General features: G+C 41.8%; 1 protein-coding gene across 1 annotated transcript; it reads right to left on the bottom strand.

The window, feature by feature from the left end:
• Positions 1 to 170: 170 nt before the first annotated feature.
• On the bottom strand, positions 171 to 24,127 carry LOC140229552 (uncharacterized). The gene is made up of 28 exons (XM_072309800.1): positions 24,111 to 24,127; positions 23,297 to 23,420; positions 22,711 to 22,902; positions 21,797 to 21,919; positions 20,830 to 21,012; positions 19,798 to 19,992; positions 17,507 to 17,655; positions 16,378 to 16,681; positions 15,781 to 15,948; positions 15,050 to 15,257; positions 14,030 to 14,200; positions 13,254 to 13,502; positions 12,434 to 12,700; positions 11,298 to 11,501; positions 10,670 to 10,819; positions 9,481 to 9,660; positions 9,001 to 9,117; positions 8,046 to 8,198; positions 7,515 to 7,667; positions 6,398 to 6,718; positions 5,216 to 5,360; positions 4,325 to 4,542; positions 3,711 to 3,929; positions 3,150 to 3,256; positions 2,365 to 2,618; positions 1,399 to 1,565; positions 657 to 872; positions 171 to 199 (listed from the first exon to the last, which is right to left on the bottom strand). The coding sequence occupies exons 1-28, from the start codon at positions 24,125 to 24,127 to the stop codon at positions 171 to 173; spliced, it is 4,983 nt and encodes a 1,660-aa protein (XP_072165901.1).
• Between the last annotated feature and the right edge of the window lie 1,204 nt (positions 24,128 to 25,331).

Here is a 25,331-nt window from a genome sequence, read left to right as displayed (position 1 = left end):
GCTCCCAGAATGCAGTAGTAGCCGGCGTCACATGGCCCCGTTACACTGGCCAGGCCTGGGTCTTCACAGTAGTAGCCTGAAGTGATGGACGACAAACAATCACACACTGATTAAGGAACTGTACCCTTGAAGCACTAGATCTAGAAGACTTTGGCTGAAATAAATGTCTGTTATATGGTTTCATTGTCTATGAATTGGCCTGATGAGAAATATGTCACATCATTTTGATACGAAAAACTAAGGTTTTATCTTCACATGTAATGTGATGTGACAGTTCATCGTGCATAACGATCAAGAGAGACTGTCAACAAATACAGGCGACTCCCATCAAGTCATTGGGACTGGCACTTTTACTTCATTATACCAAAATTTTGTTGTGTCCAAACAGTAAAGTACATAAAGATATACTAAGATGATGATTTTGCAACTTGAATTTCTACTTCCTTACACCAAGAATTTCTTTATAATCCCATTTTCTGAGAGAGGGGAAAAGTTGTCATTATATTCTTACTGATAAAGGATAAAAACATTTTGTTGGGACAGTGATATCTTATGATTTCTTAGAACAATGCGACATTAGAGACTAGAAAGCAATGGGGTGGAAGGGACATGGAAGAGGAGAGAGAGGGGACAAGAGAAAAGGGGGGATCCCCTACCTGGGGTGCAGGGAGATGGTTCAATGGAGCCACGGGGGCAGAACTCTCCCGGCTCACACTGGCCTCCGGTGGCATTGGTGGGGCAGAAGCAAGAGACGGTGATGTTGTTGGAGCCATAGTCAGTGGGCGTGTCCGACCACGCCCCTCGGATGCAGTACCAGCCCTCCGCGCACAGACCGGTAGAGTTGGCCAGTCCTGGAGTCGCACAGTACTGCCCTGTAGTGGGAGGTCAATGTCAAACAAAACTTTGTTTACTGAGATGCTGCTTTTAATTGCTCAAAACAATTAAATAGTCTCATCAAGTCATAAATAACTGCCCCTGCCCTAAAGACCCAATGATTCCATAGTCACATCAAAAACATCAGTAGATACATGCAGATATCACACATACACACAAACAGAGAATTGAGGATATAGTATATATGTTCCTTATGCTCTGCAAAGCATAGTATAGTCAAGTTTCATACACTGCCTGGGTTTAGCTGAGCCTGGATGGAGAGAACTGTTATCATTATTATTATTATCTAAAGGAAATCTACTCTAACATGTACCCTGTAAAATAAATTGTCATGTTGAGAAAGACCTGTGGCTTTATGGGAAGAGTGTGCATACTGTAACATGGTTTGGGATTTACTTTACAACACTTTAAGCATATTCATCTTGTAAAGTCTATCATATTCATCTAACAGGTGGTGCTTTATGCTTTAGGATCTCCATGGTGTATACAGTCAGTACATCATACCTGGTGGACAAGGTTTGCAGTCTGCTAACTCTTGCTTGCCCTCGTAGTCATTGTAGTAGCCCGCGGGGCAAGGGAACTCGTTGGCCGACATGGTGCCCTCGGGACAGTAGTGACCGGTGGGGCACAGCGTGTCAGTGTACAGGACATCTCCAGATTCACAATAGTATCTAGAGGAACACATACATACGATGTTACATGACACCAACTGGACAGAGTTGAAGACCTAGATTATCAACTAGTTAATGAGATCTTGTGGGCAAGACTACATGCACGGTGCAAAAACAGAAGAGGATACGTTTACACCACACATTTGGACATTAGTACAATGGTATGTGTTCTATACCTCGCACATATAATGTATTTTAGGCTTTAGAGCTCAATTTCTTTACAGGCGACGTGAAAGTGGCAATGTTTTAATGCTATGCTAAATCGGGGTGTTGAAGGTTAGATCACTACCAGCACAAAAGAAAATGCTTGACCATAACTCTTATCCTGGGAGTCCATCCTTCTTGAAGGGGAGGGGTTATTTCGGGAACATTTTTCTTAAAATTATTAGCACTATAAAATGTTCTGAATTATATTGTCCTATCTTAGATGGATTCATGGATAATTACATAAACAGATGGATAAATAGATGGACAGACAGAAACACAGATGGACAGATAGATAAATTAGATAGACAGATAGTAAGATACATAGATAGGTAGAGAGATAGACAGATAGATGATAGATAGATAAATGGAGGGATGGATGAACAGACTGATATATATAGAACACAAACAGACAAATGATAGATAGCTGTGAATTGAGATCTAGCCAACTAGATGGATGGATGGATGGATGGATAGATAGATAGAGTGTAGATATTTGGATAGATAAATAGATGGATGGATAGGAAGATAGGTAGATAGAGAGAGATAGACAGACGGACTTCTTGGCAAAAACTTGCTTTCTAGTAGGACATACCCTGCTGGACATGGGTCACACTCTGACTGGCCAGTCTGGTTGTTGTAGGTGCCCGCCTCACAGGACAGCGGGTAGGAGGTGCCGTTGGGACAATAGTGCCCCTCTGGGCAGGGCCCGCTGGTGGAATCCACTACGGGGTTGTTGGGGTCCCTTGCACCGCGGAGGCAGTAGAAACCGGCGTAGCATGGTCCAGTGGGGGCAGTCAAGCCCTCTTCCTCACAGTACTGACCGTACAGACACTGGGTGCATTCCGTCTGCTCAGATCAAAACAAGATTATATTTATACAATGTGTGCTGTCACGCATCTTTCCAATCCCTTTTCAAAAATATCAGTTTGCACACATAGAAATAACATTTAACAAAAACATAATAAATTTACGGAGGCAGTATTCTATTTTTGTTACATCAGCCTTGACATAAATTGTTGACGGCAGTGCTAAATTTTGAAATTGAAGAATGACACATCATTGTAACAAGTCATTACAATATTTGAATCCACATTATTATGAAATAGTTAGTACAGAAAATGCTTTTTCTCTAAAAACATACAAAAACACTGTTGGCACTTGCCTTAGGACCTAAGACTACACAAGAACGATCAAGTGCCAAATCTGTGTTTGTATTATATCTAACATTATAGTACAATTATCTTATAATTTATCAAGAACAATTATTAATCATTATTAAAATCTTTTACCATCATTAAAAAAACTATCAATAAGCAAAATTATGATTTCTAAAAAAATAAATATTTTGAAATTTGACACACTGAAGATTAGACTCACCGAGTTGGTCAGCTTGGTTTGGTTGCCAAAGGTACCTCTGGGACATGGAGTGGGTGTGTCCGAACCCAGAGGGCAGTAGGATCCCTCGGGACACACTCCGGCCACACCTGTAAACAGAAGTTTGTATGTATGAAGTATCAAGCATCAAATCCTTCTTAAACACATTTCAGTCATAAACCAGTTTTGCAATGTACACAGTGTATGCAGCTTTTGCAGCGATCATTTGGAGTTGTTAAACGTCAAGAGAAAATCTCTTCTTTTTGTTGGTGGATACAGTAATTGCTCGCCACTTTTATAGTGTGTCACAGTGGTTGCAACTCCTACACTGAAAGTGAGAAGGTGCTAAACATATAGTGCACCTTCTTTTTTTGGACTACAATCAAGGCCAGGTGTATACTGTGTGCACGGCTTGTCATTAATGGTGGCCTGGTGACCCGGTATCCCGCAGAAATCTAAATACATTTTTCAAATACTGATAAAGTTCCATGTAGAAGAAGTTGAAAACAAACATGAATAGTTCCTATGCAAAGCAAGCCTTTGGGAGACCAAGCTATATGCTACCTTTGAAGGTGACTTCGGGTGTGGCTGTATCCGAGCCCTCCGTGCAGAAGTAGCCGGGGTCGCAGTCTCCCGTCACCATGGTAGCGTTCAGCTGGGAGCAGTATTTGCCCGGTGAGCAGAGAGTGCACTGGGTCTCATTGGCCAGCCCAGCCATGTTGCTGAAGGTTCCTGTGGGGCACGGCTGCCAGTCGTAACCGGTTCCGGCAGGGCAGTAGAAACCTGTTAGGGTGTGGAGAGATGTGGGGTAGATTATTAACCCTTTATGAGCTTTGAGTACTGATTGGCACAGAAAACACCTATAGCATTGTACACACTGTCCAAAGTCCCTGGCATAAAAAGGGTTACCAGCAATTGATGTACCATGGTGGCGCGAAGGTCTTGTTGTAACAAAAAGGGTATTTTGAAATCAATTTATTCAGCAGTTATATTTTCTCATTGGAGATATCAAACTTTTAATTCTAAATAACTATATTGTGTATTACTTTCTTTATTTTCCAATCAAATCACTCAATTAGCACTCGATATAGCTTTCGGGTCTGCAACCATTTGGAAGTAGTTATTATGAGAGGTTTAATATGGAGTACTGAATGAGGTTAAGTGAGACTTGGACATACCGTGTGGGCAATCTTCAGGTTCATAGCCTGTGGTGCAGAAGGAGCCAGCTGGACAGGTGTCACACTCGCTGCGGTGGGTGGTGGTGGTGTAGGTGCCCGCCTCGCAGGGGATAGGAGATGGGGTCTGGCCGGGGCAGTAGTGGCCCGCAGTGCAGGGGTCACCGGTGAGACCGCCATCCTCAGGGGTAGGAGTGGAGGAGTTGGACGAGCAATAGTAACTGGAAAGGGAGGATATACAACAGGTTTTCAGTCATACTTTTCAATACATTCTCTTTCTAGTAATTCTTTCCCAATGAAACTAATTTTTAGGATTGTCAAAGTTTCCAATGACTTGATGCCATAACCTTTTGTAATAACTTTGATTTCACAATGGAAATTCCACATATCAATGCAAATATTTACTACAGAAGGAGTAACACTGTATATACTTGTATCAAGCTTATGAGTATAAAGGTGACTTGAAATTATGATACTACATTAGTGTCACAGTACTATGATAATCTAATATCTCATCTACACATACTTTTTCAAACATTGTGCTTTGGGACACTTGGCCAATGTAATACCTAGTCTCAAGTTCAAGCTTTATGAAATATTCAAGCAGCAAGAGAATCTCAATGCATGCGATGATGAACACACAAATCCATCATTCAAGTGTTTTATTCATGAAGTGCACGGTCCATGTTGCGATCAAGCTGCGTTCCACAATAGATACACTCTCTTTGGCACAGACCCCTCCTAACAAGGATTCTAAAACACACTTGTTTGGAACTACATATTCATAGGATCCCACATGATAACACAAGAGAGCACTAGGATATCATTACATGCATAAGCATCATTATAATCATCATTCTTCTGTCAGAAGTTGTCTCAAGGTATGACACTTACCCTTCACTACAGGGTCCCGATGGTGCGGTGAGTCCAGTTCCGTTACAGTAGAATCCTCCAGTGCAGGGGTAGCAGTCACTGGCCTGCTCTAGCTGCCTGCTGTCAGACCAAGTCCCCACTGGGCACAGCTCTGGTGCCTCCGTACCTGGGTGAAGATGGGTCAGGAAGTTGTGATTGTCTGGGTGCCTCAAAAATTATGAATACTTTCCAACAGGTATTTCAAGGGAAAGACCATGACCCTCTGATAATCAAAGGAAAACCCTTATGTTTTCCACTGCCATACATGTTCTCTACTTTTGTTCATTTCACCTGATGACCTGCACATGCTACAACTTGTACATCACTTTCCTTTTGCCCCCAAACTCTCTTTACCAGACTGAGTCACATATCAATTGTACCTTGTTATAAATATTCATATTATTGTTTTGTACACTTGCCATAATAATCATTCAATTTATTCAAATTACGTTCACTGAATCTCTGGGGCTCAAATCAGAAAATCCCGAGCAGTTGTCTTCCTGACAGTCGCTGAAGGCAGAGCCTCTGCTTCATGTCACTGCCTTTGTAGTGGAGTTGGACCCATGTAACGCCACCCAACAGCACAACATTACATTGCTAGAGGAGACTTAAGTGGGTATCTCATTGGGCTGGAGACTACTTGGCAACATGGTGGCGACTCGAGTCTCCCCGGCTGCAGAGTGGTCATGGAGACGTCTCTGCAATGTCTCCTGGAATGCAGCCAAGTCTCCAGGAGTAGCGAGAAAATCGAATATGTTTGATTTTCTCACAGACTCTTTCCAGTCTCCAGCAGGTCACAAAGACATCTCCACGTGGTCTCCTTGTAGTTGCGGCCAAGTCGAGTGGATTAATTCAAATGTTAATTCAAACTCAAATGTGTCTCTGCGACCTTGCGGAGACCCACTGGCGATCTACCAAACACATCTCAGAGATGTTACGGCAACGTCTCGGTGACTTCCGGACAAATAAATCATTGTATCATTGGAAACATTTCTGAAATTGCCCTGAAGTCTTCTTCTTGGTGAGAGCGCATGCCATTTTTTGGGGTCTTTCAAGTCATTGGGGTCTTTCAAGTCACATGAGTCGTGGCAGTCACAGCGAAGTCTCCTCCAGTGAGATACACCCTAAGTTTCTCGCTATTGTGGACCAGTGACTGAATCTTACCTTCCACACAGTATCGTCCTTCTGGACACTCTTCACCGGTCATTCCGTCATTTGGTGTGGCACTGCTGGACGCCCCAATGCACCAGTATCCCGCCTGGCAATCGCCGGTCCAAGAATCCTGACCAGGGGTGCCGCAGAACTTGCCCGCTGGACAGTCCAGGCACTGGTCAACTCGCTCTAGTTGGGTGAAGGGGTTGTACGTCCCCGCAGGGCAGGCATACTGGGTTGAGAACTCGGTGCCGTTGGGGCAGTAGTAACCCACAGGGCATTCGTAGATGGTGAAGTCAGAAATAGGGGCATCTCCGACATCACAGTAGTAGCCTGTCACAAACACATAGAACACAACAGACTTTAAATCAACCCAAATCCACATGGACATGATAAGTCACACACCTTCCAGGACAGCTACATAACCTTACATGTATTTCACTCTGGTCATAAATCAGTATGTCATCATCTGTACCATAATTCTTTAGCTCGTGTTAATATCCTATCTAACATGAGAAAGAACTACCATACCTCTGGATACTTCAGAAATGCACTGAATTCCATCCATTCCTCATGAGCACTGCATAGTTCTGTTCCTGTTGTTCACTTTAAACACTTCACTGTAAATAACCCGAGGAAATTCTCCAACTTACAACTCTAGATTCACTAATAAACATCTGTGTGCTTAACCGCATACTTGTATGACCCTTAAACAAGCAAAATGCACACTACTGAAAAGAAAATACAGTTGTGTTGAAACATTGCATCCAGTAAAATATCCGTGATTATTTTCATTTCAATTTTCTCTCCTGCTGTGTAAGAGAAAATTTGAAAATTAATGTCATGAATGATGTCATAATGCAAACACTTCCAGCTGCAGAGATACAAATGACTACAACGCTGTACAACTAGTTCTTGACAATGTCAGAGTTGTTTTGAACTTTCTCTCATGGACATCTCATGCAGTGAAATTTAATACTGAAAAGGAGAGTACCTTGTGACTATAAAGCTGCACTCCCCTGTGTACAATGTACTTATGGTTCGGAGAGGTTCAATTACACTTGGAAACGAACACAAACCAATACTGATAAAAATGAAATAAAATCTTGATTAGAAGTTCTGTACAGACCTCCATGGCAAACTTTGCAGGAAGACTGTCCAGTCTGGTCCTGGTAGGTCCCTGATTCACAGGCTGTCTCGTTGGCACTGCCCTCCAGACAGTAGTAGCCTTCTCCGCAGGGATATGGGCTACTGCTAGACTGGCCCAGAGGGCAGTAGAAACCTATGAGGGAATGAATTAAGGTAGAGACAATGTTATGCTAATATAATTTATTACTTGCTACATATTTTACCCATTAATCGTACAGGTTGTAGTATTGAGCGTTGTCAGTACAATGGAATCTCTTGGAAAGCATCTGAGCGGATTTCACGCAACTTGAAGCTAGCGCGAAAATAAAAGCACACGAATATTTCTGCGTGCCATATGTTCCAGTAGCTGATGTCTTGATTTCGCGAAATTAAAAACACGCCAAACTCTTCGTACCTGGCCAAGCGTGAAAAATTAGTCACGTGAAAATATCCACTTTTACAGTATTCTTTCCAGACGAGCTCTCTTCCTCTCTTTTCATGGATTCTTGCCACTGCTTAAATCAATCCTCACCTTCGTCGCATGGCCCTGTTGGTTCCGTGAGACCGGGGTCCTCACAGTAGTAGCCCGGGGTACACTGGAGGCACTGGCCCTCTGTCTTCAGGCCTGTAGCATTGGAGTAGGTCCCAGCTGGGCACCTGGATGGGTTGGCGCCCGTCCCATTGCCTATATAGACAGCACCAGACAGGAGAAAAGACACGGTTCAGGTACATGCAATTTGCATCGAAACACTGTAGTTACTTTCCTGGGGTTGTTTTTAAATAAGGCCCATTGCCTTCTCATTAACCCCTTCACTTAACCCGTTGAGGACGGTTTGATTTTGCTACAGCACACATTTCCCATCGACGCTTGCCCGAGTATACTCGAGACTCATCCTCAACGGGCTAAAAACTTTGCTTGTTTGTTTGCTTGTTTGTTTTGTCACATTGTCATGTTATATTTGTCATATTATTGTCATGATTTTATGTATGCACGTTTTATAAAGTGAAAATACATGAAATGAAATGAATACATCAATCCCAATGAAGCCAATCCAATCCCAGTTCAAGCCATCACTTACTGATATCTGGTATGCCCTGCATTAAATCTGTCAAAAATTGTCACCATTTGAAAATAACAAGCTTAAAGACTGATCCTCTCATAGTGCACTGAAAAAAAAAAAAGGTTATGATTAAAAAAAGTTACTCTTTCCAGCACTTGAATCTTTTCCTTCACACTTACATGCACATATTATGTTCTCAAATAATAGGAAGGGATGATAGTGCTGAATTTTCTTTCGTATTTTATGTATTGATCTACTGGTCCAGTTACTTGGTAAATGCACAATTCAATGAAAAATACTTGATTACACTTCCTGGCTAGGCTGGATCATTAGAAACTTCATCATTGACTTGATTTATCCACATACGAATCACAATGATAAAATATAAATGAGTCGTAGATGAAGCAATTATGTCAAGGATCTTACCACAGAATCTTCCGCGTGGGCAAATGTCTCCAGTGATTCCGTCGGTCGGGTCGGGTCTGACAGCCGTACCTATACAGTAGTATCCCTCCATGCACAGACCAGCAACATCAGCAAGACCTGTATGTCACATTCAAAGAAGACATTTTGAAATAAATTTTGGTGATGTCCTGACCACTGGGTCTTAAAAGAGGAAACAAAATTGCATCTTACACTTTAGCGAGTCCGTCTGACAGCAGTGGATACATTTGCCAGTATCTGTGCTTCTGTCAGTGTTAATGAAACTTAACCAACTGGTAGATTGAAAAAAACAAACAAACCCAAAGTAAAACAAAATGACCTGTACTTTGCACTCAAACATGACAAGTTACTTAGTACTACCTACATTCTTTGGTATGTAGAAAGCATTCTCTGATGAACTTACAAATACAGCACATGGTAACACCATAGATGCAAAATTTATGAAACACGGCATGTTCATACCTTCAATGTCGCAGTAATTGCCTTCGGTGCATTCCTGAGGTTCACTGGATCCCCGCGGACAGTAGTAACCAGGTTGACAGCGCCCTCCAGTGGTGATGGAAGGACAGAGGCAGTCGCCGTCCGTGTAGTTATCAAAGTCGTTTGGCTGGGCAGTCCACGCCCCTTGGATACAGAAGTACCCTGGACAGGAGACGTTGCAAATTGAGAGACACGGTTTTTTATAGGACACTGACATTGATTAAGTGGTTGACGGAACATATGACTGCAAGTGACTTCACTTCGTTATGATTTGTATGTTCCATATATTTGGGTCATGCAGTGGAACAAACAAATCATATACTAAAACCTGCATACATCTTAAATGAGAACAGAAGACAAGTTAGTTTTCAAAATATTGTCTTCCCGAGAAAATAACACATGACCAATTGGCAGCATAGCATGTATCTACATCTTATATACAAACGCGTTTAATTCAGCTATGAAGATAAACAAACTCTTCACATACTGTTGACTAATTTACATTTGCAAAATTATGTGTCAGGGATCATTCCTTTAAGGAATAATTCTCCACTTCCAAAGACTTTCAGACTTTTGTAGCTCTTTCGCTTTATGAACGGCTCAGGTAACAAATTTACAAATACTAACAGTCTGGAAGATTTGATAGAAGGATAACGGTGACTTACCAGCAACATTTATATCCATGGGGAAAAAAATTAGACAATTCCTGTGTACTGTATAAGCTGTTAATTTTCGCGTACAGATGTTTTCGCAAATGAGGAGGTCAGAGACATTTTCCCCAATTGACACAACGGTATCGTAAATGCAGTATTACCTTAACGCAACGTGAAATTTTCGCATGTCTTTAAATTCGCGATCCGACTGTGATTCGCAAAATTTGTGAAAATTAAACCCTCGCAAAAATAACAGCTTATACAGTATTCAGAATGATCTTTGCATAATAAATGTATTACAGAACGTGTTTGAATCGTCCAGAGTATCTCATATTCATATTAGGAATTAAAACAATGTGTCAGGAAACCTAGAGAAATGCAGACACTTGCAGGGATAAGTGCATAATTAATGCATCACACACTATCTACACAACATCCATCGCATGAGACAAGAAGCAACCTTTATAGGACAAGTAAACATCAATCATTTTGAATGAACGTTGAATGAGTGCCCATACCTTCATCACAGTCGCCGGTGTAGGTGGTGTTACCCTCATAGGCGCAGTACTTTCCAGGGTCACAGATGGTGCAGTCGTCCAGGGAGTGACCGTTTTGGTCTGGCCGGTAGGTACCCTTTGGACAGGGATACTGGTAGGCATGCTCAGTTCCTGTTGGAAGGGGTGAAATATATGGCATGAAATTCTACCCATTAGAAACTTGCATAGTGAAGTAACATACAATAGCAGACTAAAATTCATATATCAAATCATAGATTCATTTATTGTACTTCCTAATTTTTCCAAAATCCAAGTTCCCTCAATGCAAGTTTTTGACTCTTGTTTTCAGCATGTTCAATAATTAATAACTGTAGCATGATATGCTACAATACGAGGTGACTACTTACTCTAAGGTAATACTTATGTACAGACCACTGTGTTTAGGTTTAGATTTATTGTTAAGCTTAAGTACTTATTCAATTGCACCATATCAGTACAGCATGTATCTTTCTTCATGGAGCATCTCAATCAAAGTGTCTAATATTTCCCCTGAAAAATCACTGGTTGTTTTCACTGACAACAAGCACATCTGCAAAAGTGAGGTTACCACATGAAAGGTAAGATATTCAAGCCAAACACTCGCTCTCACCATTGGGACAGTAGTAGCCAGCCGGGCAGTCAAACGGCCTGAAGTTGGACACGTTGCCGGGGCAGTACCAGCCGGCCGGACAGGCCAGGCACTCCGACTGCTGCGTGTTCTCATTGTAGGTGCCCGGTGGGCAGCCGATGGGTACGCTGGATCCCGCTTCACAGTACGTCCCAACGGGGCACGGTGCTCCTGTATCGTCATCACCTGAAGGAGAGATACATCGGGAAACACGGCTTGATTGGAGAGGTCAAAGGTCACGACACGGCTGAGCTTGTAACTTCATGAACGACCTTGTTGCTGATGTGACTTGGTCAAATGCATCACCTTCATGTACTTTGGACGTGGATATGTCTTATACTTTATCAGCACAAAAGGCCCTATTTGATGCAATTATGCCCCGACAGTTATCAAACGGCAGAATGTCGGCTACTACACCGACATAAAACCATGTTTAATATAGTGATTAGTTTCTGATACCATACTTCTAAAAACCTTCCAAAGATATCATCCTCAACATCTACAGGACAATAAGAGAATAAAAGCATAAGGCAGAATTTTTGGAAATCCTGTTTTGGTTGTTTTTTTTTGGGGGGGGGGTGGGGGATTTCCTTTGAAGTATTGCTAGACTTGAAGTTTCAGTGAGTCATCTTTTAGTATTTAAAATAAAGAATGGCTTTGATTGCACACACAAGATAAAAAGATTTTTTTCTCCTCATACTCAAGATGCATACAATGAAATACATGATCAAAAAACAAATGACTATGATTACATGGCTAAAGATTTCAGATGCCCTACTTGTTAAAACACATAAAATATATCATCTCAACATGTCTGAGACTTGTACCACCACTTCTTTCCTGTCTACATGTTTTTCATACACCAAAGTATTCACTATACTGTTTGGTTTGCCTGTAAGTTGTTCAGTTAACCCCTTCAGTGCCAGACTTCAGACAGTGTGTACAATGCTATGGGGTTTTCTGCACCAAACGGCACTCAAGGCACTCAAAGGATTTAGCCAATCAATCCCTCCTTCCATCCTTCTCTCAATCACTCATTCATCCATCCATTCATTCACTCTGTAGCTACACAACACAGTCCATCACGTTACATTTTAACAGTGGATTGCAACACTCACCAAGAGGATTAGGATAGGAAGCTCCATAGGTGCAATAGAAGCCGGGGTCACACGGCCCCTGCGGCTGTGTCAGGTTGAAGGTGCCGCAGTAGAAACCGGGATCACAGTCTGTGCACTCTGACTGCTGGGTGAGATAGAGGCCATCCGAGTACGTTCCATTGACGCAGGGTTGTGGGACGGACGTTTGCTGCGGGCAGAAGAAGCCCTGGGGACATGGTCCACCTATGCCACTGTTCGTCTCCCCATCAGGGTTACTCACATTCACGCCTGTACAGTATGTCCAGAAAAAAAATTACAATCAGATTTTCGCATTGATAACACCCAATAAGATTAAACCATCTAAATGCTGCTTTAGTGTCTTAGAATATAACATCTTAGCTCTATTTTGCAGAAAACCCCATTCAATTCGTTTAAGCAGTCACAGAGAAATGTGGATTGTTGTAAAGCATGTCATGAGTCTGATTCTTCCAAATTTAGCACTTGGATGCTCTTGGAACTGCATATTAATGTGTGAACATAATAGACAGAACTTGGAGGGAAGAGATTCCTGACATGCTCTACAAAATTCCTCATTTCTCTTTGACCACTGGAGCAAATCGAATGGGGTTTTCTGTAAGATGTGGACAATGAGTTACAGTTTCATACCCTGAAATTGTATTTGGATTGATTCACTTTTTTTAAAGTTATCGTTGCGGAGGGTACCATTGTACTTTTTGGGGGGACATACGGTACACATCACATTCAAGGATTAAGTACTCAGTCAGCTTCAATCAGCAACCAAGAACCTTTAAATGAAGAATGCCTAGAAATCTCAACTCACCCAGCTGACAGTAGTACCCTGCATCACACGGCCCAGCCGAGGCGTTGGCTACGCCAAAGGAGAAGGCTCCCAGCTGGGTGCAGTAGTAACCAGCGGCGCAGGGCTGGCACTGGTCCTCGGAGGCGAGGCCCAGGTCTGGGTTGTAGGTCCCCCGAGGGCAAGGGATGGACCCGTTGCTCCCGGTGCCCTGGGGGCAGTAGTGGCCCCGGGGACATTCGAGGAGACGCTGGCCATCAGCACAGTAGTATCCTGCAGAACAAGTATGATATATCGTGGTTCATCATTCAAGATTCTAAAATCTCCATCACTTCTCTCTCTTATTTCCATGATTTTACATCCCCCCCCCCCTCCTTACTGGTTCATACTTCTCCTCGTACCAACTTCAAAACCCCTTTACCTGATTCTCATTCTATTCTCCCTTACAACAGTCCCTGTCTCCTATTCTCCACAAAATGGCTTGACCTCTGTATATATGCCTGTGAGCAAGGCAGTCCTACACATCCAGTCCGATTGATTAGTCTTGTCTCTGAGGTGCTTCGGAATAACAAGTACAACTTAATACCTCCCTTACATATGACATCACAACATTAATTCAACAATTCAACAATTCAACAACTCTCTAATACATGACATCACAATACACACAGGTTGTATCAAAATACATCAATCAGCCATGTCAAATTACACAAAAAGAGTTAAGGACAGTAAATAAAATTCTTCAGACCACTTCTGAAGTTAAGACTAGAACACCAGTATAAACCACAGATCCCACCCACCTGCCGGACATGTGAAACACTCCGCCCGGCCAGTGATGTTATTGTAGAAGCCGTCCGGGCACCGCAGGGCTGCAGGAGAGCCTTCTGGACAGTAGTGACCGACTGGACAGACGTTACCCGTGGTACCGTCTGTTGGGTACTGGGTCAAGGCCCGACCAAGACAGAAGTACCCTGGAAAGAGCAGCACAAAGTATCATTCTTACAATAATATGGTATCATTTTGACTTCACAATGTGCATCTACAATGTACACGCAGATGTAAAGATACGTGAATGCTGTGATCTCATGATCCTAATATAACATATCATTTTCCACTTTTTCTCAGCTTCATTGCACGATCACAAGTATTGCACATTTGCTCGTAAATGAAAAACCATATCAATTTGCATAATCATTCTGGCTGGTCTGACTCGAGCTCTGAAATGAGACGTTGCTATCTCATCTGTTAATTTTTGCACTTATTTTGTCAGTGCAAAATATGATGGTCATATTGCATATCTGTTAAGGAAAAACTGAGCGTGAGAAAACCTGACATGTTTGGTGTACAGATTAATGTTGGTTATAGCACTCACACAACAGATGTTGAATCTACGGTCAAAACAGCTTTGAGTATGCACATAGCACCTTGAGATATTAACATACTTGCATGAGAAAGATAGAAACCTTTTCGTGCTAGTTGAGTTTCTATCCCCTTCTGTTCTCTTCATGTTTTTCAAATGAAATAAACAATCGGTGACACAGACATACCATTGATGTAAATGAAATGCAAACCATCCGCAATCAATACTACATAACATAGCAGCATCATATATCTGACGGATATTAAATTCTAAATATTTTCTAAAATGATCATGAAAGAAACAAAGTGACTAGTTATTACACATGCAATCATGTGAACAATGCACTCTTCATCTCCAACAAGCAAACAATGCACTATTCAATTTATTTTTCAGCAATCTGGAATTACAGCTATCCACTCTATCTCCTTAGGAGGGGGTAACAAACCACAATCAAACTTACCTGCCGCACACAGGCCAGATGGCTCGGTGAGAGCGTAGCCAGCGCAAACCTCTCCACCCGGGCAGTCCAGGCAATCGTCTTGGGACTGGCCTCCGGTCACGTTCAGGTACGTTCCATTCTCGCAGGGGAACATGTTGGGTGTGGCCGTACCAGCCGGGCAGTAGTATCCAGGCGGGCATTCTCCACCACCTAAGACAGTGGAGTTCGCCTGAAAGAGGGATGAAGCAAACTCAGAAGGATAATCAACATCACCATTTCCACATATGATTCAGATATTGTTTTTCTACTTCTCAATATTAGCATTTTTTATCACAGAGATCTTCTTCAGAGAGCAAACATACTACAATAGTGGTTAAGAAGCCAGTATCTCTAAATCTTTAAGTGATTTTCTCTCACATTCTACCAAATCAAGACATTTTTTCCCCTCCTCAATTAAAAAACAGGAACATTTCCCCTATGGGTCAGACTGGTGAATGGTTGTAGTACTTCGCAGGGCCACATGATGTTTGAATATGTCATGATGTGAAGAAACAGCAACAGGGAGGATATCATGATTTGATATTGGAGCAAACTACATGTGGATTTATAAAGTTTGAAGACTTGTAATACCTTGACTGGGTTCTGAACCAGCAACCTTACACTAACACCAGTCAGGTGCTATACCAAAGGACTAGGAAATATGCAACTTCTGACATATACACAAGGACACGCCCTAGGAACAGAGTACTCACACATTCGGTGACGTAGGGGTGAGAAGTGTCAGCTCCGCCTAAGCAGTAGTGGCCAGCGGCACAGTCCCCACTGACAGCCGATAGTCCTGTCTCTCCACAAAATTTGCCAGGATCACAGGTGTTGCAGTCCCCAACCGACTGGGCGCTGGTCTCGAACCGGAAGGTACCCTGTGAAGTACACACAGCAGACAGAGAGTAAGCTTTAATGCAGCTAACATCGACCAAACTCACAATTCACTGAGATCTAGTTCTGCTCCTTCTTTTGGATTCCACTTCCACATGTTTAGACTGTAATTGATGGCTTGGTATTAGTCAATAAAGCAATAAATCTACTTACATGCACCTAAAGCTCTTAACGATGTCATTCTAGTCAGTGCTGATGTCAAGAAATGACAGTGAAATGTTCAATAGTTTCATTCTCAAATTTTTCAACAAAGGAATAGGATCATGCCTTTTTCCTTGTTCCATCTTTTTATATCAGAAAGAGACAATGTCATATTTCACACAATGTCACAAAATAATGACAACTTCAGTGGTAAAAGAGACTACAAGTTACACTTAATGTTACAGTTGCTGGTGATATCTCTGTATGCTTACCAGTGGGCATGGAATGGGTATGATGGTCCTAGGGGGGCAGTAGTGACCCGATAGACACGGTTCGGGCGTGGCCGTCCCCGACGAGTTACAGTAGGCCCCCTGGGGGCAGTCCAGGCAGGAGGAGGAGGCGGTGGCAGTCTGGTAGGTGCCCCTCTCACAGGGCTCCGCCTTGTAGGCAGCGTCTTGGCTGTAGTGGCCCGCGGGTACCTCATGTTGGATGGGCGTGCCCGAACCGCCGGTGCAGTAGTACCCGGCTCTGCACGGTCCAGTGGGTTCTGGGTTGTTGTCACCAGCACAGTAGTAGCTTCAGGGTAAAGAATGAAAGAATACTTCTCCAGTAATATCTCTCCTCCTTCTACCTACCCTCTCATGTTGCCTTGTGTTTGCACTGTTCAGATTTCATTTTCTGTTCATGTTTCATTTAGAACTTACGAACAAACCCTCTAATTACACTGACCACCTGCAATGCTACTGGGTGTTACTAGATGACCAATTGAGGCGTTGAATTTCTTGTTGTGTGGGATAATCCTCCCATATCCCGTATCACAACCCACCTCTCTGATTTACAGAATGCTGCAATGACAGCTCGATTTCCTTGATTGTATTGTGGCCACAGAGGCAAAACATGGAAACTCTTTTCTTCTTTCTCTTCCTCTTCCTCTATTCATCCACCTTTCTTTCTATTTATTTAGCTCTCTATCAACCTACCAACAGATATATACATACCTACCTCTCTATCTATCCATCCATCTATCTTTCTATCTATCTATCTACCTCCCTACCTACATCTACACTATCTATCTATCTATCTATCTATCTATCTACCTATCTACCTACCTCCCTAACTACATCTATCTTTCTATTTATCTATCTATGTATCTATCTATATATCTATCTATCTATCTATCTATCTATCTATCTATCTACCTATCTATCTTTCTATCTATACTACCTACAGTATATATGTATAATCTATCTTTATGTATGTATGTATGTATCTATCTATCTACTATCTATCTGTCTATATATCTACCTACAAGTATCTATCTATCTCTTCTCAAATGAGTTAAGTTTATTCTTGCATTGATGTGTATTGCCTCAGAGTGAAGGCATGCGAGGCACCACTTACCCAGGGTCACAAGCAATGCAATCATCAGGTGACTTGGAGCCAGAGGAGTTGCTGTAAGTTCCCAGGGGACAATTAGCTGGGAAGGCTGACCCAGCGGGACAGTAACCACCGGGTGGACAGACATCGCCAGTGAAGCCATCCACAGGGGCCTGGACATACACAGAGAGCATGATGAGACTTAGTGCTTAGTGCTTTTAGTTTTAAACCTTTAGCCCCTGAACCACCTACAGTATAAGTGAATGTGTATCTACACATGGGGTGTGGGGTGTTAAAGTAGTAGTGTTTCTCTACTTTGTTAATAACATTTTATAAAATGGGCTTTACAATGTCTGCAATCTTATTGGTTGATTATCATGCAATGATTTTTTTTTTTTACTGATCCACACTTAGACATGTGTCTGGTAAAATCTGAACACATGGCCTTGTATAGTATTGTAGGTGTAACACACCCATGATGGGAAAAATGGGTTAAATTTCATGAATTTACAGGGTCATTTTATTAATTGAATGATGCACACACCTAGTTCAAAATCAGTGAGAATTGGAACGATGCTCTTGTTAAACTTTGGAAACAGTCTAAAACCCACCCGCTGCGCTAGTGGTTTTAAACACTTCAAAAGTCATGCATCCATTTCTCACCGATCCACTCTGTCCTGTGCATCATTTGTATGCTGTTTCTTCCTCCTCTGCCACATTTCTCACACATACTGTTCAAAATACCAGCAGTAAATGTGACCGTGCACCTCAAAACGAACATAAAGTCGCACACACTGATTTTGCGTGAGGACTGAAAATAAATGAAATGGGTCAACCTAGCCGAACTTGACTTTTTCATATTTTCTAAAAGAGCGAGTCTTCTTTTACATTATGCTAAAATTTGGTATCATAAACCGGGCAGGAAAGTGTGTTTTTTTAGCAGTTTATCTCGAACATTTTTGGTAGAGTAGTGTGATTAGGTGTGTCTTTAGAATCCCTTTTTCATTTCTGAAAAACCTTGTCCACACTCTTCACTTTCAACTCTAATACATTTTGAAAGGATGGTGCTACTGCTTTGAAAGTTGGCATTAATTATGGACAGGATGTGTTAATGAGGCATGTTCAATTTCAGTTTAATCTGATAATCCCTTCATTGTTGTTACTCTGGTGGTTTACTTCCTGTTTTTTGTCCCATTCATTGCACAGCCAGCACGGTTTGGTAAAGATTAACCCTAAAAAGACTGGGCTATTTTGGTAGCTCGAAAGACTGGGGGGGGGGGCCTAAAGGGCCCCCCCTTAAGATCTTGGCCGTGGATCGCGCGATCGCCGCGAAAATTTGCACAATGGTAGTGTGCGATGTAATCTACAAGATCGTATATTCAAATTTTACAAAATAGTCTTCTTTTATTTTATTTTGATTAGTTATGCTAATTTATGCGAGAAATCAGACTCTTTGATCTAAATCAGTAAATAAAGCTCCAAAAGTGCTCATTTTTGGTCTAATTATTCTTAGTGGCATTCTTAGCAAATATACTTGAAAAAAAATTTGGTATTAAAATTGATTTCTATCTTTTTTATTGTTTTATGAATTTCTAATGTATTTCTTTGTTTTTTCGACCTTTTGTTTTTGTTTTTTTTTTAAACAAAATTTGTGGCAGACACTTTTTGAAGCATAATACTGCTAAAACAAATTAATTTTAGCCATTGAGAGTAAAAATAAGCATATTTATATGAGCCATGTGAAAAATCTCAATTTGCATTGACTTTATACACAAAATCACATTTTTGAGCCATTTTCGGCCTCACGTGCATGTACAAAAAGTTATGTAACTTCAGAACCGTACCCCCGGGCGTCACAAATTTGGTGTCAAAATGTGCGGGAAACTCAAAAGAAAAAAGTCATAGAGCATCGCGGCGAGAGCATTGCGTGTTGCAGAGTAATCGCGCGAAATGTCGAGGGGGGGCCTTTTAGGCCCCCCCCCCCAGTCTTTTCAGGGTTAAGCGCTTGAATAGACACTGTACTTCAGAGCCTCTTTTCTACGTTCACTTTTTTCCTGAGTTTGTGCTTTCTTTCCAATATTTAGATAGGTTAGGAGAGTCCATTTGATTTGAGTTATACATCATTTTAAAGCTTAAAGTCTGCTCTTTCATATTATGGTCTTAACTAAAAATTCATATCTGGCGACTTTGTTTGTTTTGAGGTGCAGTGTCACAAATGCTACAAAACAACTACACTGTATAAGACAGTGAACAGACTCAAGCACTTTTACTCATAATATTCTAGACATGCTCTGCTTGATATACTAGACACTTACCGATGACAGGGCCTTCCAGCTGCAATAGAAGCCAGCGTCACAAACATCAGTCGGTTCCTGGTTACCGGCACCTTCACAGTAGTACCCTCCGGGGCAAGGTGTACAATCCTCACTGCGCCGCAGGAGGGTGGAGTTACCGTAGGTACCAGTCGGGCAAGGCTGGGGGAAGGCACTGCCAGCAGGACAGAAGAAACCCTGAAGAAAGAGAGGCAAACAGCAGCAGAAATGTTAATGACATCAGTACATGCATACAAAACATCCATTAGAAAGCTATGGCCTACACCACCATCTTTGCTCAGTGTTCACATTTAGCACATATGTCAAATTTTTTTTTGAGGCAGTCTAGATCATTTGGTAAGACTACAACCACTGGTAGAGTATGTAAAGAATGTCAGCAGAAGTGTGCTACTGTAGATTTGTTTTTGTTTTTCTTTGCTTTGTAAACAAATTAATATTCCAACTCGTAGACACTGCATTTCAGTGATATCCTTTGTGCCAGCAGTTGTACACCTTAGTTCAGTACATGTTTTATACCTGGAAACAAAACCAGCTAGTTTACAACTCTCTTCTCTCTTTTAAACACATTCAATACGTAACACAGTGCATGCCATCACGATTGCATGTGTGCTCTTGTCACTGGAGAAGAAATCACAGTGTACTGCTCATATTGGTTCGGCGTAGGATGGTTGTTTATGATTAAATAAAGCCAAACAAAATAAATAACCATGCATGGCTGTTGTGCATTGGATTTCTTTCATTTTTGTAAACGTCTTTGTTAGTTGGTGAGCTTGATCAAGGACTATATAGGGGTTACATGGAGTGGGGGTTCTGCTGTACACTCAATGATTTGAATAGCACAGAGAACTTTTAAAGCCATGGACATATTTGCATACAGGTGGATTTCAGAGCAAATGAATGTTATGTTGTATCTGTATCCACGGTCATTCCAAAATTGGCAAATTAAGTATAACTGATGTGTTCTGTACACACATCTGGCATGTTGTCGGGATGTGCAGTAAAAGTTCAACTTACCCTTGTGCACTCGTACGGCCAAGCCAGGCCTTGCTCGGGGCAGTAGTAACCAGCGATGCACAGCGTACAGCCCTGCGAGTTCTCTCCAGCGCTGGCGTTCAGGTAGAAGGACTGCGGGCAGGGATTCTCATAAGCATCGGCCGTACCTTCTGGACAGTAGTGACCACCAGGACAATCACCAGCCTGTTGCAGGTTAGTGTTGAAAAACAAACATGATTACGGTCTATGCCTGAGCTTCATGACACCTCAGCCCGTTAAACACTAGTCTCAAGTATACAATACTCAGGCAGGAGTCATTGGGAAATGCACGTTTTAGCAAAATCAGCCCATCCTAACGGGTTAAGAAAGGGGAAATCCGAAAGCATAAACCTCTTGGAAAATAATAGCAGCTTCACAGGAGAGATATACTGAAATGTCACACAAATTTCACTTATTGCGCTCATTCACTAGAACGGGTCTAGGGCAATTACCCCCTGGGCCATTACCCCGGACTCTTCCCTAACCCTAACCCTAATCCTGAACCTAATCCTAACCCTAACCCAGACTCTAGACCCTAAACCTAACCCTAACCCTAATCTTTACTCTAACCTTACCACTAACCAATATTTAGCCGGGGGGTAATTGCCCTGATATGACCAGAACACATATTTACCTCTTGCTTTTGTAGCTAGCTAGCATAGATGTTCCAAACCTAATAAACAACCCCTTTACCCCTGTTGTATCACATTGGCCTCCCTGAGAGACTCTGGCATTGTTGGTAGGTTGACAAATTTTGCACTGAGCTTGAGGGGAAGGGATTAAACAACTGCTTAGTGAAAGAGACTGGCACGCTATATCAAAGTTCATGGACAAATACAGGTATGAAATATCACAAACACAAAAAACAACAACAAAGAAATAATTTGGCAAAGAGCCCTGTTTAAGTTGCAGTCCGATTCTATTTGGAAGAAATCAGAGATTCACTCACCGGTGCTGTGAGTCCCGTGGGGGAACAGTACTGGCCAGCTGGACAAGTCTGACACTCGGACTCTTGTGTCAGCCCAACCTCGTCGCTGTACGTGCCGTTCGGACAGTGTCTTGGGAATGGATCCTGTTCAACGACATCAAATAAACATCATGCTTAACTCACTGACCACAGTATTATGTTGGTGTGTGCACTTTGTAAAATTCATTTTAGGGGCAGCTTCTTTTTATTTCTCACTGTGTGAACATTAATCATCAATACCACCACGCTACGTGCTGGAAGCTGCATTACAACACATTACTACAAATTAAGTGTGGTTCTTGGAACATTAAAATTCTTTACTGTGAAGTGGAGATCTACATTTCTTCACGCAGACCACTCCAGTGCTTATGACTTATGGATACTGGTGGTGCATATGCCATCATGGGGGAACTACGTAAGGGTGGTCTGTGAGGAATGTTAGTGGGACATGCTCACATTTTGGAATGACATTCTAAGTGCCATGCCAAAAATTGATGATATGTTAGAAATAAGTCCTTGCAAAAAAGTAAAATGGGACTGCATATTCACTACAGATTGTATCTTGGCTATACTTGATCATTCTGGGATTACAGCTTATTCGCTTTTGTCAAATGTTCAAATGTAAGCTTGAGATACATGTACTACTAGTGGCTTCAAAGTACATCTAGAGTCCTAGTTCTTTAAGGGTCCGTAGGCAGGTCCTGGACCACTGCTGTAAGGGTCTTGAATCCACGCACATATCATTCTTCTTCTTTTTTTTAATGCAACATACTAAAAGTTTCAAGTTGTGGACCATCTTGAAAGATACATTTCATATTTAAAGGGTGCCTGATCCAAAGGAATCATATTGAGACACCAAAGAAGTTAGCTTGGGGTTGACCCCCACTGCTCCTTACTCTATCTCCACTGAGGCAGTAGGAGCCTGCAGGGCAGGCATCGTTGAAGAGGTCCGGAGCCGTGGTCCTGCCGTAGTCACAGAATACCCCGGCGGGACAGATCTTGTAGGCGTACATGTTGGTCTGTGTTGTGGCCCTCTCATCGCAGTAGTAGCCCGCCTCACATGTGGTGCATTCGGTGGCTCCCCAATGCTGAAGGAAAATCATGACAGTTCTGAGTGAATCTCGGCTCTCTTGATGCATGGTCATTTCATTTTGTATTGTGGCATTTGTATCAATTTCCAACAAAGAAAAGTTAAACACTTGAACTAATTTGGTATGTATGAATTCCCACTTTGTACTTTCTTTTAGAATGTTACAGACTACTCAAGTTTTCAATTTCTGACTGCATATCACACCTAAGCTAGACTTCCATAGGCCTACATGTTGATATTTGAAAATGTGAGAATATCTGCCTGATGACTGCATGTTTCTTCACACATACTCCTCAAAGAAAATTGTGTCCACAGACCAAAAAAAAAACAAAAACTCCTTTATCGACAGCAGATCAGTAGCTCGCTAGACAATCAGCAGTCCATCCACTCACCGAATACGTCCCCTTGCTGCACTCAGCAGGTTCCACGTTGCCAGTGCCGTTGCAGTAATGTCCATCCGTACAGGTGGCACAGTCCGACTCACTCTGTCCCTCTGTCTCCTCTCGGAACGTTCCCCTGGAAAGAGAAAATCATGGATGACCCCTGATATCATAGAGCCTGCATGTTTCCATTTTTCCTTATATAAGGAACAGAGATACCTTGCTTTTTGCTAGTTAGAAAAGTTAAGCTACAAAATTGGGCTTTTGCAAACATTTCACCCTCAACAATACGGGGCTTGCATTCTTATTTCCCACATAAAAGCAGAAAGATGCAATGCTACATGTATACCAAACAGCAGTAGTTAAGAAATTGGTCTCCTACCAAACTTTCCTACATCAGAATATTGATATGACACATGTACATCGTAAGTCTGTGGTTGAAATGATTGGTGTAATTACTTAGTTCTTCTTCATTTTACTTGCCACATTAAAGTTGATCAATGATGGTGCATTAAGTCTTTTGCAAGCTTTTATCATATATGAATTATTTTTGCACATTAGAGTGATCCAATATTTGATCCTCAGGATATCAAAATTGAATTATACATCTACACAAATGTTGGTGAAACAGTGCTGAATAAAATTTTGGCCTCAATACAGAACTCAAAGCACAGTTTTACCCAACATGTGCCCATATACTTCATCATAACTTGCCGAGCTTTATTCTAGCCATGCAGTTTCCCCCCTCTCCCACCTTTCAAAAGAATTGCTGGTATAGAACTTACGAAAATCCATCGACATATACAGCTGTGTAACAACATGGTACCTAGAGACATGGGCCATTGTACTATTGATACTATTATACTATCCCTATTCATTGACTAATGATTACGACCTCTGTGCTACAGCGTAACTAGCAAAGGAAAATTTGTCACTGGATGATTGGCCAGCAAAGCACACTGAGGGTGACACTTGCTTTTTCTGTTAATGTTTCTTCTATCCCTATTCTCCTGCAGTGGTCAACTTACGCTGGACAAGCCGTGGGCAGCGAGGATCCCTGCGGACAGTAGTGACCCTCAGTGCAGTCTTCGCACTGCTCCCATCGAATGTTCCCCCGTTGGTTGGAGTATGAACCGGCGTGGCACGCATACTGATTGGCTGATTGGGTTCCTGTCATGCACACACGAGCAAAGACAAAGCAAAGGAAGGTATTATACCACCGGTACTACATAAATCTACTTTTTGTGCCTTTCTGTCTCAAGTAGATAAAATATACTGTGAAATTCTTGAAAATAAGTAACTAAACTGCATAGATCCTTTCAGAGGATTAATCATTTAAAACACAGCTTGATTTACAGTGTCACTCATTCACAAATATTGACACTTAATACTTTCTGTGCCAATCAGCACCCAAAGGGATAATGAATTGAAAAGGAAGGAAACTGCTCTGTAAATAAGGTCTACCAAAGAACACTTATTTTTTGTTATGCTCTGTTTATGGCAATTTTATTCATTTTTCATTTATTTATTTATTCATTTATTCATTTATTTTTACTGATTGATCTTCTTCCTTTCTTCATTTTTTTTTAGATATTGTGATTTCTAGAGATAAAGTATTATACTTTTATCATCACTGGGGTGACAAGACCTTGTATCTGAAATTTTGGTCAAAATGACTTTTTCAGATTAATGGTCAAATAATCAACTAAGTGATATCTTATCCAAATCTCAACTGTCTTACCCCAAAAAATGAAGCCACCACGGCATGTCAAAGGAAGGACTATCCCTTCACTATGGTCGCCATGTTTTGTGGCTCTCCTGAACATTTGACATTTTGTAGATACGAGGTCTTGTCGCCCCAGCGACGTTATGTATCTACATGTAGGTACTCACAGGGCAGAAGCACAGGAGTGTGTAAATTTGAATATGTGTGTGTGTGTGTGTGTGTGTGTGTGTGTGTGTGTGCGTGTGTACCTGCAGGGCAGTAGTGTCCAGTGGGGCAAAGGTCAGTCGGTTCCTCTGAGGCCTCCAGGCAATAGTAGCCTCT

This window comes from Diadema setosum, chromosome 6 (genome assembly GCF_964275005.1).
Source record: "Diadema setosum chromosome 6, eeDiaSeto1, whole genome shotgun sequence".
Classification (NCBI taxonomy): domain Eukaryota; kingdom Metazoa; phylum Echinodermata; class Echinoidea; order Diadematoida; family Diadematidae; genus Diadema; species Diadema setosum.
This window is presented reverse-complemented; position numbering and strand designations above follow the sequence as displayed.

Coding starts and splice junctions, on each gene's coding strand:
- LOC140229552 (XM_072309800.1), bottom strand. Junction 14,201..15,049: donor ATCTGGCCTGTGTGCGGCAG/GTAAGTTTGATT, acceptor TGCTCTTTCCAG/GGTACTTCTGTCTTGGTCGG. Junction 4,543..5,215: donor TCGGGACCCTGTAGTGAAGG/GTAAGTGTCATA, acceptor CTCCCTTTCCAG/TTACTATTGCTCGTCCAACT.